Genomic DNA, 15,442 nt, shown 5'->3' on the forward strand with positions numbered 1-15,442 from the left:
GGGAGATCTTGCTTTTGCCAGTTTACAAGAGAGCATAAATCTATTCCCAGCTCTAAAGATTAAACAGCCAGACTAAATGATAAACCTAGCTGATTCTGCCAGCACTGGTGAGATATCAGTGAGGAAAAAAATTTTAGCAACAAAAAAGAACAGAATATATTGTCCAAGCCATGATATGCAAAGCCACTTCCATGCAATTCTTTAATTTAGCTCCTGGCCAATCATTTTCCATCTGCCATCCCCATAATCTTTAGGAAGAAAAAGAGGGAGGACCTTAAATGAGCCATAATGCATTTTCCTCCTGTTGGCAAGATGAAAATCCAGCTCTCCTCTCTCACAGAAGGGAAAGAGAAAGGGAAATATATTTCCAGTTCACAGATGAATATTTTAACTTTTTCCCTTCTAAAAATTAAAGATGTAAAAGAAAACACTTATATAAAAAAACTTATTTTCTCTCTGAATTGCTGTTGGGTTTTTTTGGGATTATTCACTTCCTTTTATCATTCTTTCTGGGGGAAGGAAAGGGAAGAGATGACTGTTATTCATGATTTTGACAGCACTTCATATACAATCAATTTCATTCTTTTCTTGCAGTTCTTGATTCACAAAGCAGCATTATGGCATCATTCTTGTGCATTAGCTTGGAAGAGAAAAGAGAAGGCTGCAGACACGGCTTGTTCCTTGCCCATGGCTCCAGGAGTGACACGCTGCCCAAGAGCGGAAGCTGAGCAGAAAATAGAGCTGAAGTGGTAGTAGACAGGTGAGTGCTCTACAAGGAATACCACTGACATACTGTGCCTACACCAGGGACCCACAGGCACTTACAAAGATAATCAGAGGTATCTATATAACAAAGTAGGTGTGGGTGCAGACAAAAAACCATGTAACTTCATTCAGTTTCTCACTGTTTTCATACCATAAAGGTTTTTTCTATTTTTCGTAGGTTGAAAATGAAACTCTTGGAAGTAAATCACCAGGATTTATCCCTAAGACACCAGAGACTGGGTTAATAGCATGTCTCTTTTGATCCTATAATAAACTATGCTTCTTTATATCATCTGCTCAAAAACTGCAGTTTCCTCACATTTCTTCATTTCACCTCTGTATTTTCTTGATTTGTTTACTCTTATTTTGACATTCATTTATTGCCTAACTTCTGTATCTGTTCCTCACTCACAAAACCACAGAACACCACAAATATATACATCTTTGTGTCCCTTTCCTGGCCTTGATGCCTCCTTTATGACCCATCTCCATGGAGGAAGAGCTACCCTGCCATAAAATGAGGGGATTCTGCAAATGTTTCTCACCTCTGAAAGGAGAGCCTCCAGGAAAATCATTTTTATTAACATTTCTTCCTCCAAAGGAAATCCATGGCACTTTCTTCTGCCATCCACTAATTAAGAAGCAGCAGGGACAAACTTCCTTGTGAATGGCTTACTTAAGACAATTTACTGTAGCAAAAGTAGAGACAACCACCAATGATGCTATAGCTCATCTTATCACTGGTGAAATGAGGGAAATAAGAGTGATAAAGCAGTAGCAAGTATGAAAAGGGGAAATATTGCCATACCAGCACACCAGAACAAGGGCTGGTATTACACTCACTCACCCTTCAGCAATTCCTCCTCATTGCTTTTGTTTCACACCACCACCAAATGACTTCAGTGGTACTTTCTGTAGGGGGGGAGGCAGTTCTGCTCAACAGATTAAGGACTATTTCCCCTTCAGCTCCTCTTCAGCCCAACCACAAAGAACTCAGTTCCTAAAGGCTTCTCTGAGTCTCACAGCAGTGCCCACATTGGCTCTACACAGCATTTAGTTCCCTCAGTTTCTACTGAATTGCCAAAAGTCACAGGAAAATTAAATTCTGGAGCTAATTTGTAGATCTGTCTGTCTACATGCCTTTTCTTTTTACAGCATGGATTTTTGAGGCTTGGGATTTCAATTTTTTTTTTTTTACGACACCCACTAATGGAGTTCTTCATGTTTTACATAGATGGCAGGTAATAGCAATTTCCAACTATTTACTGGCTTTTTCCCTCCTGCTCTCATTAAACAATTTTTTTAATCACATCTTTCAATATCTTTTCACAAATTCCTTAAGCAATTATTTCTCCTGTGGTAATGAGAAAACTATTCAAAACTTCAAGACAGCTCAGTTTCCAAAACTGAGACAGCTTTCCAGATCTGGCTGTGTATTCTAACCCCACTTTATTCCTAATGACATCCCGTAGCTTCACTGCTGGAAATGTGCTCCCTACAGGTGTCCCAATGGGAACTTAACTGCACCTACAACAGTTTACCCCCCTGCCTAGTTATCTTAGACTGCCTACACATGAGCTACGAAAAAAATTAAATGCCACTTGTCATTTACTTCCATACCAAATGGCCTATCTGAGGTTATATTCCAAAATTAATTCTAATTATGCTTCTGGGAGCACAGTGAGTATCAGCAGAATATCCATTCTGCCTTGCAAGTTAATGATAAATTTCCATCCATTTCTTGACTTCTAAGAACTAAATTTAGCCCTTGAACACTTCCAGGTCACATGAATTTGAGATATGAATTAAATTTTAAATTTGTAATACTTTTTCCTGAGCAATTGCGGACAGTGTGACAAGAGCTGAACACGACTAATGAGAAAAGAGAATAAAGCCAAGAGTCCAATTCACTACGGTTGCCCCAGATGAAATGCCCCCAGTTCATCTGGGGCAACTGTAGAAAGCTGTCTTCCCATGGAAGCGACAGTAAAAGTGATTCCACAAATGTATCTGTGCAAATTTATATGCATGTGTGTAAATTCAGTGCTCCTACACCACCAAAACAAATAAATCTGTATCTTTTGTTGATATTTATGTCTGGTTTTGTAGGGCTACCAAAGAAAGCCAGAGGCAGCGCCAAGCAGAACTTGTAAGCACTGTGCTCTGAGACACGCCAGGCTTGTATTTCCCAAAACAAATACTGGTCAAAGCAGAGATAACATTTAGACATTTGCTTTAAAGTGTAGCATCCCTTCCACCTGCCAGTGCTGGCTGCAGAAGATCCAATCTAGTTAGCATATTCCTGACAGGCTGCTGAGAAAGCTCCTGTCAGACACTGGCCAGCCGGGTGCTGAGACAGAGCGCACAGCCCCAGCTGACTAGTTAGGGAGAGACTGCAGAGGTACAATTACAGAGGCATATGACAAGCTTTCATGCTTGAGTGACTTGAGAACCGATGACATGGCTTTAAACAGCAATCCTTCCTACCTCCGGTCACAAAACAGCAATAAGTCAACTGATGCACTGTTGTAAAATCATGATTTATTCCTTTGCTTTGAATACATGAGAGTGTGGTATGATGTTCTGGTAGACTACCACAGCAGGTGCACTTGGGGCCAAAACATCTAGGGCCTGCCTCCAGCATGCATAAAATCAATGCTGTAGCTCAGCCTTCCTAGAAAAGCCAATCCCAGCACTTTAATAATTTATAGAAAGATCGAATTAAAAAATTATTTGTACTGAAACTCATACAGCTCCATGCAACTAATAAGAATACATGCAGATGCAGTGACATGTGAGGAAACAGTGCTGTGAAAGAACATACAGCCTGATGTTTAGGAAAGGTCTTCCTTTTGCTGCTAAAGTGAAATAACTAACAGCCACCTCTGTGAGTAGATCAATCCCTTTGTTTCATTCATCCTTTCACTTAATCCAAAGCCACATAATTTGTTTCTCTTTCATAGTTTACTGTTCAAAAGCCAGAAATGGTAATTTTTGCTACAAACAGATCTTACAGAGCATAATCCTCAAGCAAGCTGAATCCACCTCGTTCTAACACTAAGCCTGAAGCAAGCTGTGAGGTTGGTGCTAATCACATTATTAAAGTGGTTGGAAAGTCTAGCTAATAAAAGAATCAACAGTTAGGGCAAATAATGACCCAGAAGCTACAACAGAATGGAGTGGTGGGAAGTTTCCACTTGTATCTTGGTTGTAATTGGAAGGACTAGCAGACAAATATCTACACCAAACAAATTTTTAAAGGGGATAAACCCACAGAAAATCAATTTAAGGGGAGATGCAAAGAAAACACAACTGCAATATTCTGAAGATGTACATAAAACAAAACCTGCTTGGCTGAAATAAAATATAAGCTGAAACACCCTAAAGATGGTTCTTTTTTTTCCGTTTTTAGGGTTTATTTTAATTATAAAAACTCTACTCAGCAACTTAAAATAGACAACCTTATTTTCTTCTGTTATTTCCTCTACAGTAAACCTTTTTAAATATAGCATCGTGTTTTGCCCCCTTTTTTCCGTACTAGGACTGATCCTTTCCTTGAATAAAATGGCAGTATGAAATTAACAGGGCAGAAATGGTAGACAAAGAATTCCTGAACATAAGTAAGTGCACTATTCCATTCCTGGCCCCACAAGAAGGGTGAGGACAAAGTGAGCAAGGCCTTGAATTATGCCTTTTGTTATCAGTCACTGCCCTGAGATAGTGAACCGAAACAGAGCTGATAACTTGAAGGTGACATCACAACCCAGTCTCCATGAACTGACATAAACACTTGATATTCAGTTAAACCCAAAGATAAGACACAACTCCCTTAACAGAAAGTTGTGTTTGACTGCACTTTTTTTGAACAAATAATCTTGTCTAGTATCAAGCTGTAATTTAGGAATATCAAAATAGGAACTTTGTACCAGTCTGCTGTGTTTTGTATGCAACAGCAAAACAGCACAAGACTTGTGCAAAGGATGATGCCCAAATACACTCCATTTGCTTACTGTACTACATCAAGCAATCCCCATGTTAAAGAAGAAATATCTTTTGCCAAAAACACATTTAATCATTCCTGGCAATTCAATTAAATTCTTACAGGCAATACTGGAAAGTGTTTCATTAAGTTTTTAAGCTATATTCCTCTGCAAAGAAGCAAGCCATGCATCACCCCTATTCTGTTTAGGAAAGAGATGAGCAGGCAGCACTGCTGTGAACCGAAGCTCTTAAGAAGCCAGATATATTTTTCTATTTTTTTTTTATCAGAACTCACTAGTGCAAGTTAAAATTAACCAATCCTGTATCAAAAGTGGATCCAACATGATGTGGCAGTAATTTTGTTCAGCTATGAGTTAAGTAATGCCAGTAGACTGAAAAAGCAATCAGAGAAAAAGTGAAGCTGATGTGCTCTCTCATTTTGGATTCGACCTGCAAGCTACTATTTACATTCACAGCTTGGGGACACTCTCCAGGACATCCAAACACCACTACAAATGTCTGGAGAATGACATAAATTATTTTCAAGTGAAGACACCAGCAAGATGGCTTTTAATTAATTAAAAGGTTAGGAATAAACAGCCAAAGGTAAACAAAGGTAAACAAAATTCTCACCACCAGAATATTCTGTTGTTGTGTAATGACTTCCAAAGAGAAATCTGATCATTTAAATAAGGTGGTCTAGATCAGCACAGTCTAATTCTGGTACTTCCTCTCCTCTTGTCACATCACAGCACTAGAGACCAGCTGAGATGTTCAGCCTAACAAAAACAAGTCCTAAGCAGATCCAAATGTAGGCTGAGAGTACAATTCTAAATCGTGCCAAGCAGACGGACACGTGCTCACCTGCAGAATGAATTTTCCACGAGCTCAGAGCTGCCATCAGGATTCCTATCTCCTCTCTACTGGAGCAGTAAAATAGGGCTGACTGGGGCATCATTGGAGCTGAGCTTTTTTAATGGTTATTTCTTCTTTTCTTTTCCCCTTTTTTTTTTTTTCCCTTTAAATACAGCAAGCTCTGTTTCAGACTAGCAAAGTGAAAAAAAATTCTGATTCCACAGTTTTGCGACATCATGTGAGCTTCCTTAAAAGGGCTTTCCCTTCAAAATCTATTTGCCCATTCAGGTCTTATTACTATGTTGTAATGTACAATTCTTTCCCTATCCCTATTTCAGGAAGGGGAGGGGAGCATGGAGAGGAGGAAAAAAAAAAAACCTGTAATCAAATATGTAAAATTTCCTAAGAAAAAGTAACATCTTTGATGGTTAAAAAGTCTATAACAGACTAGTAATGTGAAGATTGTGTAAATTAATTTAGTATTTATTTTGTTGGTTTTCAGGTGTTCATGTGGCTTCTGCTTATAGAACCCCATGTTTGCTTCACTCCAGTTGCCAGGACTGACTTGGCTCCATGGCCTGCAGAGCACTGGTAAAGGGCTGCCCTTGTGCCCTGCTGTAACTGCAGCACTGCCTTTGTGCACTGCCCGAACTGCAGTGCTGCTCACAGGCCCAGGGACCCAGCACCATGCTGTTTAAAAAAATAATAAGGCAATTAAATAATTGCTACTGTATCTAGAATTGTAAAACCTGTCAGCCTTTTACGGCAATTCTGGACCTTCTCTATCTTCAATTTACTTTTGACTCAAAATAAATGGAAAGGATTTTTATCCATTATATATAATCAAAGAATTCTCACTCCTTACAGCACCTTCAAGTCTTTGAAAACAATATTTTTTAGTACTATATCCAACCTTGTACCCATGTGTTCATTTATTTGGTAGTGCAATGAGCAGTGCTCAGAAATACAGAATTGATTTTCCATCACAGAGAGCATATTACACAATATGTTCTAGGCAGCATTCTTCAAAAAAATTTAGGTAATTGTGCTTAATAGGCTAAAGATTCTACATAAGAATTATACTCTGTAATTAAAACTTGGTTATAAAGTGAGTGTCTCGTACTGATGCAAAATTGACTTGGGAGCATTTTCAAAATACAGGGGATTTTAAAAATCTGTAAGATTCTGTGAAGAGTAAAATAAAATGGCATCTGAATATTTAGGCATACTTTCCAAACAAAATGCAACATTCTTTTATTAAGCAGCCTAAGCAGGCATAAGGAGGGAAAAGAAACATTTTAATGTGGGCATTAGCTCAAAACCTTTAATTAAAAAACTGCTATTTTGAGTTTTACATTATTGACAGTCTCAAGAGCTGCTCCAAATCAGAGATATTACAGTGTGCACTCCCAAACCACTCTAACAAAGATGAATCTACCTATTACCAGGTTAGGATAGCAGCTATTCTTAGGGACCCTTGATTTCTTTCAAGTAGCTCCAATGGAATAAGCCACAAGTGAATAATAAAGATCTTATAATAGCTCTTAAGAATTCTTTTTAGGTTAGAAGGCACAGAAATGACCTCGGGAGAGTTAAAGAACTCTCATCTCCTGATAAGAAAAATAATTAACCTGACTTAATGTATCTGAGTAGGTCTTACATAAATCAGACTTTTGTACTTCAAGAGCCAGACTAAAACCATATATTAGAAGAGCATGTAGATATTGTCCTATAAGTACACATGGAACATATCTAAAACCACAAAGGCCTGCAGGTCATTTTGTGAAATGTTCAATATATCCTACTTAGAAGGAGAAGTGTGAAGTACTTACAGTGCTTAGTTTGCTGGAGGTAATAATGATTCGTCTCTCATGCAACATACTGGCATAAAGTTGCAGCATGTTGTTCACATCCACAGCAACAAAATATTCAGTGAGGTTTCTCTGTTTGAATAAAAAATGTTAACAATATAGCAACAGTAATAGCCAAGTGGAACATTTGATGCCTATTACTTGCGAACATTTTTGTCTAATTAATAGGTGGGAAAAAAAACCAACCCCAAACTATTAAAGAAATCCCTTTGCACCAAAATTTGTTTGCTTTAAAAATAATTAATTGGGTTTTAAAGCAAATGAAAAGTTAACTGTGGTGTAAGTCATTAATATTTTTCTCATTTCATTAGGCTTGTGACTTAGATTTGCCCTTTCATATTTTCAAATTCAAAAAAATATGAGATTGGGTATTATATCAATATATGCTTTTAAGATGACCACTACTTCCAGCCCAGGAACAGATCTTCCACCATGGTGGTAACTATTCTGTCACAGCTACAGTAACAAAACTGCTCCTTTGCCAGGATTTCCAAAAGTCAACACATTTTACTCCATTTCAAGTACAGCAAAACAGCTTGTTGAACAATACCAAGCTTTTGCTTGAGCTGTGTGTGCCAGGACATCAAACATCCCACAGAACTGGTGGAAGGTGCTGGGGTCTTCCTGCAGCCATCCTTTTCACTCCTGGTAAGAATCCCACTGTGGGGCTTCATCAGAGGCAAAGTCACCAGCACCTTCCATTAACAGTTCAGACACCAGAAAAGTGGGGGAAAAAGAGAAAAAGGGTGGGGGGATCTCTGTGTTCCAGCTGAATGTAACAATTATTTCTGCAGGGCACAGCACCAGAGACACACAAGTTCTGAATAAGCTAAAAGAGCTACCAGCAAAATTGCCCGGGAAGACAGCAAATTTCTGTAAACACCAGAGAACACATGTGAAAATATACTAATACAGCCCTCAATATGCCTAATATTTAATTCACAAATTCATTATCATATCTGCAACCAGAGCTGCTATTCATCTCTTCGCAGGGCCAACACTATTACTGAATGTTCATGTAGGAAGTCTATCAAGGATAGGCCTCAGCAGAAGGACAGACATCAACAGTGGAACTGTACACTGACATTCCATTCTGCATGTGGCCAACACACAGCAGCAAGGTCACCCAGCCCTGAAAAAACAGCCAGGGCAAGTAGCAAAAGCTTCAGAGTAGGGTGACTTCTTTTTTGAATATATTGCAACATGAAAGAAAAAATAAAATTGAAAAGACAAAGATCCAGTAGTCAACTCAGTTTCATTCAAATTCATAAACCCACTATTAATTTCAATATGTGGAGTATCAGAATTATTCCTGGTCCACACTGCACAGAATTTTGGAAGAGATAAAAAACAGAGATTTAGGGCTACAAACACTCATTTTTAGGAAAAAAAACCTCTGGTCTTTCAAATGTTACTTTTAAGGGGTTGTCAGAGGCTGATGCACCATGAGAATCTCGGTCCAATTTACCTTGGACACTCTCTAACACTGCAGTTGATAATGGTGCGCTGATTCTGTGTTGAAAAAGCTGTGTTAAAAACCGGTTCACAATCTTTTACAGATCAATTTATCTTTGGGAGACAGTCACAGTTATTTCTTTGTTATAGTTGAAAAGTTGCTGCTCCTGAAATACATGAACCTTACAACAAAAGGTAAAAAAATTCATTTTATTGCTAATTTACTGTAATTACCTCATCTCTTCACTCCTTGCATGTTCTAACTCTCCATTAGTACCTTAATATTTTGATTCATACTGAAAGGATTAGACTTTTATTAGTGGAATAAAAAATAATTATAGAAAGGCACCTTATAATTATTTTACTTTCCTCGAACCAGGAAAATAAATCTACACTGGCATCACAGCAAGATCCTTGGTCAGCCACATGCCCAGCTAGATGATTTCCCATATTTTCTTCAATTTAAGCCCATAACACACCTTCTAGCCTCCAAAACTCTACTTTATTAGAACACCAAGTAATAAGAGATCCCTTAAAAACTGAGGCATTCAAAACATAAGGTGAAACACATGAAAATATACATTTAAAAACTAAGCCCTGTCCTGCTCAATGAGCCCTAGCAACAAGAGTCCTCTCCTTTATCCCTCCATCCAGCAACTTTCCCTGGTTTCTTGAGCTGTAACATGGTCCATGCCACCTCCTCAGAGTTTTCCACCATTACAGATGTACCCTTAGGCCTCCTCTCTGCTACCAGCACCCTCCTGCTCCTCTCCCCTGGTGTTTCCTGGCTCTTGGTCCTTCCCTGGCACACCCCAATGCCAAGGGGAGCAGCTCCCTGCTGCCCCAACATCATCATCCACCAGGAACCAGCTCTGGGGCACTGCATGATTTTGGGAGCCCCCACAGCTTAACGTCCAGAAGGAAGTCACTGTTTGAAAGTGTGAAAACACACACCTATACAGCCATGCACAATTCCAGATTTAGAAGCTGGAGGGGGGGAAAAAGGACCTTTCAAAGCTCTTTTATGAGATGCTATCTAGCTAAACACATCACAGAGAATGTGAGCTGAGGTTTCCCATCTGCAATTTACCCACAGCACCATCCAGGATACAAGTCTTCATAAAGAAAATTAAAAAAAACTACAACCAGAAAAAAAAAAGCCCCAAACCCCCTGTTCCTGGTGCTTGGTTAGCATTCAAGTGTAGGCAGCTACAGCATGTTTTCAAAAAGCCTGAAACAATGCTTTCTTGCACAAAAAATGACTGCATATCTTGATGGGTGAATTTGCTGCTGAGCAATGCAGTGTTTAAAGGGCAAGTATGCAAATAAAACACAAGGTGCAGAAGTAGAATATATTTTATGGAAGTAATCCTAGTAAATGCAAAGAAGCCAAGTAACTACAAGCAAAGGGTGGATACAGCAGTGGTCAGAAATGCCCTGTTAATGCTTTAAAATGGGTTAATGAATGCAACAGTAAGTACCAACTAAAGGTTGCAATAATAGACATCAATCATTTCTAAAAACAGTCTTAGAAAAAAAAATCTCTTGATAAAAGCAAAGGTTCAGCCTAGCCCAAAATGAGGTTAAATAAGAAATGGAATACTTACACTTTCAGGGATAGTTGGCAATCCAGTTATATCAGGAGTAATGAAATACGAGTGCTAATTGATGGAAAAAAATAATTGATAATTTATGCACACAGGAAAAAAAGATTCTTTTCCTAAGAACCCAGCATTTAGGATTTCCAACCCCATCTGTGTTTAAGCAAATAGCCATTTTTCCAATAACATTCTTACTGCTGCTAGACAAAGAATTAAGCAGATCACGACATGAAATGACAAGCGCTGGTTCTGCACAGCACAAAACCACGGGAACAAAATGCAGTTTTGAAACAAACCTGAAATTAAGCCAGCTTTAAATGTTGTCATGAGCCTGAGAGTAGCATTGATTAAATTAAGCATTGAATTAAAAATTGCAACAAAAAAATGCTAAAGGACAAAATGTAAATTTAGAATGGAAAAGAAAAACCACTCACATGAGAAAAATATTTAGAACAGAAATATTATTACTTGATATAAATTCTCTTTCCAAACATCTTTGAACCAAAAAATGTGGTAACAAAAATGCAAGCAAGATCTGAAGCCCGAGATCCTGCAATCATTTATGAAATACATTAACAATTTTATGCATCTTAGTTTGAGGCCATCTAGGATGTAAATATAAAATGGGTTAAACTAAAACCAGATGTAATGTAAATTAACTCTCATTAATCCAATGCTCCTATTAGTTATCAGACATGGATTTAGCTCAGTAATTTTAAGGCATTTTTGCATGTTAATGTAAATTTTGAAACAGAAAAAAAATAACTGCATGCTAAATAAATAATGATTGATTTTAGCTTTTGTTTTCTAGAGAATTTTGTTTTTTCAGACTTTTTGTTTTTACAGTATATTTTTACAATTGTAATTAGCAACACAAAGACATAACTTTCATAGTTCTCAAGTCAAACTTGAAAAAGATATGCCAAAACTAAGACTATAAGACTTAAATGTGTCTTGCATTCAAGAAAAAAAAAATACTATTAAGTCTGTGTAGGAGACTTATTAAACCAGCTTGATACATTTAATAGAAAATTTTCCCCACAAATTAGGTCATTTGGCAATAGTTAAAATTTAAGGAAAAAAAAATGGCTTAAAAAAGGCATCCCATAAACATCATACCACTTGCACAATAAATATCACAGGTATTGTTTACCATCAACACAGGAAAAAAAAATTTTCTCTGCTCAAGAAGAGGAAAATATTCAGATTAAATTCAGATAGAATGCCTGCATTCTTCAGAAGTATATTGAGAACAGAAAATTATTCCCTATATGTAATAAGGTCACAGAATATTTATCAAAAGATTTCTCAGTAATGAAGTTATTAACTTAGAGAAGTAATTATTTCTAATTAAAAAAGTAATAATATTTCACTCATTAAACAGAAAAGGAAGCCAAATCTATGAGAAGCAAAAGCTATTACTGCAGTCATTAAGAGTCATAAAGCAGCAAAAATACTGTGGTATGGAGTCCTTGCACATCTTTGTGAACTCCCTTAGGAAGATGAATGACCTTGGAAGAGATACTAAATTAATAGTTGTTGTCCTGTATAAACTTTTCTCTAAAAAGGACACTGTAAATGCAAGTTTTGCTCATCAGCTCAAGGGTTTGATTTTCATAGAATTTTTGCCAAAGGATTATGACACACACACATAGCTCTGAAGCTGGATTTAAACAGAAAAGGTACATTAATATTAGATGGGTCATTTAGGCCAAAGACAGAAGCAGAACTCCCCAAAGGACAGGGATAAATAAGCCTCAAATCAACAGAGATGTCCTATAGCAAGTGATTATTTCTTTAATTATTATAGCTTTTAGATAGTCAGTGCCTTTTAAACTCACCGATACAAGACAAGGCTGTTTTTTCAAAACTTGCTCACTTGCAAAAATCATCTCTTGGTTCTTATGCAAGATGAGAGAAAGATTGAACAGTTGACTTTTGAGTTTTCCAACAAGAAAGGCCAAAGCTGGCTCTACTGCTTGTAATATCCCATGTTTAAAATACTGGCTGAAAGTAAGTTTTATTCCTTTTATTCCTCCCCCATTTGAATTCAGACTTAGCTAGCCTTCCCAATGACGACAACATTTTTAATAAATTAAAACAAACAAAAAAAATGTGAACTAAATTATTTTTAAGCTCAGGTTTCACAGAACACATGACTACCTCATAAATTTCAGCTGCAGACTATTTGTTACTGGGACCAACAGGTGAGAATACAACTTGGCCCCTAAGTAGACAAAGGCATTCTGACCAAAGATTGCTGGGAAACATCACATATCCAGATACTGGATGTTAGTTATGCACGGTTATGCACACACAATCCTAAGGACCACTGCGGTCTGCCACCCAAACCCTGCTGCAGTATCCATGAGCCTTTACCCTGCAGCACATCTGAGTGAAATCCAAACCAGACTGATGCTGGCACAAGGAAAAGCCACCTCAGGATGTTATTTCTACAATTATTTTTTAGAATGTAATTTCTTTTTAAGTCTATGACTACTGATGGTTCCAGTCTAGCTTTTTTTACCATATCTGAGGACCAAGAAAGAAACATCAATACAAAAGACTAGAACGGCAACCAAGAAAGAAACATCAATACAAAAGACTAGAACGGCAAGTGGCAATAAATATTTCCCTGCTCCCTGCAGCATTACAAAAACAGAGATGCCTATAGATCCAACAAGCATTGGGATTCCACCTGACCCATTCCTCCTTGCTCTGTCCTATCTGAACCCACAGTATTTGCTCTACTGTCCCTGCAGCCAAGCATTTGGCAAGAGGTTTGCATTTCAATAGCCATTGTTCAGCAAGAAAGATTACAAACTCCTTGACATAACTGGGAACAAGGCATAATCGAGGAAAAACAATTCCAAAGTCAGACAACATTGAAATAAAACTAACAAATATCGACTTTATGGCAAGCAATCTGTCATTTCAGCGTAGCCAGCTGTATTCACCAAGACAGCCATGTCCACATTCCCCACAACATTCATTTTGAGGTAAGCAATTTATGGACAAGATGAACTTTGTGAGAAATACAAGGGAAAATATATTTAAAACTTCTTTGTGTCCTTCCTCTTTAAAACAGGAGTTTTAAAGGATATTTTATAAAGCATTTTGGAGTTGCCAAATTATAATTGGTTGTAATACTACCTTTAATGATAGCAAAATATTATTTGAGATAAAGAAGTATTTTTGGCAAAGGTGCTAGGAACTGAAACGTCACACTGACAACAGAAAGAAAAAACATATCAACAGGAACAATTCCAACTGCAGCCTCAAATCCAGTTCATTGTTTTGGTGAAAAACAACACACAAGACTGGAATGACTTCCAAATAGTCAATTAGCACTGTACATGGTGGGAAAATATTAGGTCTCTATAGCCTAGTGAAAATACAAGGAATCTGAAATATGAAAAATTAAAATAAAATAAAGGTAGTATTATGTTAAGCAGTTAGGATCAGGAACTGCTGGAACAGAAGTGGTAGACTCCATTTTTCCTGCCTTCATAACAAGGCCAGATGCTTCTCTAGAATCTGTGCTTACTTCAATTGAAGTATGGGGCTTATTTCTAAGATACATGAGCTAAAAGTCACAAGAAACCACACAAATAAGGTCAAGATAAATAACCTAATGATATTTCAGTGTGTGTGGAAGTGAAGCCTTTACAAAATCTCTACTTCCTGTGTCCTGCAATGTGTGATGGCTCAACCAAGACCCAGCTGTTTGCACACTGTGGCAAGTGCAGTAACTGTACAGATGCTCTGAACATGCAGCACAGGTTCTGCACTGGATTTGTATTTCATGCAAGCTCTACAAATATGTTTAAACATGCACTCACAAGCTATTCTGGTTAAAACTTGAGGAACCATAACAATGACATATCCACTTTTTGATGTTTCTGCAGCAACACCATCTTGCCCCACTACCACCATCCCATCCCACATCACAAAAAGTTGGAGCACAAAAGCAAAGGGAGGCCTGGACACGTTATTTCACCAAGATGCGCTTCAAGTTCCACTTAACAGGGTGTACTTCTACTGCTCTTCCTACAACATTTTTGTATGATTAAGCAAAACTAGGAAAAAGAGGAAGAAAGATGGGAAAGCAGCCAGCTTTCACAGACTTTTGACCAATCCTGAAACTGTACCTACTCAGACATAAGAGGCAATAAAACTGAGTTAGTGTCTCCTGATGCACAGCAGGAGAAACCAAAATTGTCTACATGAAACAGCTGGAAACACAAAAAAGTAGTTCTAGCACTGTCAGATCCCACTGCAGTTTACTTTCTCATCCACAGAGCAAAATTCAAATTTCTTCTTCTTTATGACTATGACTTTTAGAAAACAACATGAGACAGAGACAGTCTCTACCCTGCACAGAGGGGGAAAAAAAGAGGTTGCCCAAGCCAGTTAATGATGGGAAGCAACACAAATTTACTCTTTCAAAGGGTTGAGGTTTCTTTTTCTTTCAACTTTACCTACTATTTCATAGTCAGTAGAAATAAAACAGAAAAAATACTTACCACACTTAAACTGACTAAAGCATTTGCCTTTGGCACAGGATGGCTGTACAATGATTTCAACAAATCATTTGAGTCATTTTCCTATAGGGAATACATTTTAAAGTTAATTAATTATAATATAAAAACTAATTACTATTTACTACACATCAAACTACATATTGACAAACAGATATAAATATTTAATAACCAAAACAATTGTAATTCTACTACAGTGAAATACAGACCAAAACCAAGGTCTAATTATAGCATTTGTAAGACTTACATATATTCCACTTCATTGAATCACACAGCTAATACCAAACTTTCCTATTTATCTTTTTACATACAATATCATCATTCGCCATGGTCCATTTACTGTAATGCATAATTATTGCTTACTCTATACTTC

The 15,442-nt window shown here is 37.4% G+C and overlaps 1 protein-coding gene across 2 annotated transcripts in view; it reads right to left on the reverse strand.

Moving 5' to 3' along the window:
• The window catches only part of DENND1B (DENN domain containing 1B), a 151,272-nt gene that overhangs the window by 62,730 nt on the left and 73,100 nt on the right, over positions 1-15,442 (reverse strand). Inside the window, exons 7-10 of one of the 2 annotated variants that reach the window (XM_071436022.1) lie at positions 15,055-15,135; positions 12,370-12,429; positions 10,535-10,588; positions 7,434-7,544 (exon numbers count right to left, since the gene is read on the reverse strand). In XM_071436022.1, coding sequence (XP_071292123.1) covers positions 7,434-7,544; positions 10,535-10,588; positions 12,370-12,429; positions 15,055-15,135 — 306 coding nt within the window. The remainder of the gene's footprint in view (positions 1-7,433; positions 7,545-10,534; positions 10,589-12,369; positions 12,430-15,054; positions 15,136-15,442) is intronic. The other variant, XM_071436023.1, reaches the window with a different exon arrangement.

Source organism: Agelaius tricolor, unplaced genomic scaffold, assembly GCF_023055355.1.
Source record: "Agelaius tricolor isolate 1412-34295 unplaced genomic scaffold, bAgeTri1.0.p SCAF_11, whole genome shotgun sequence".
NCBI lineage: Eukaryota > Metazoa > Chordata > Aves > Passeriformes > Icteridae > Agelaius > Agelaius tricolor.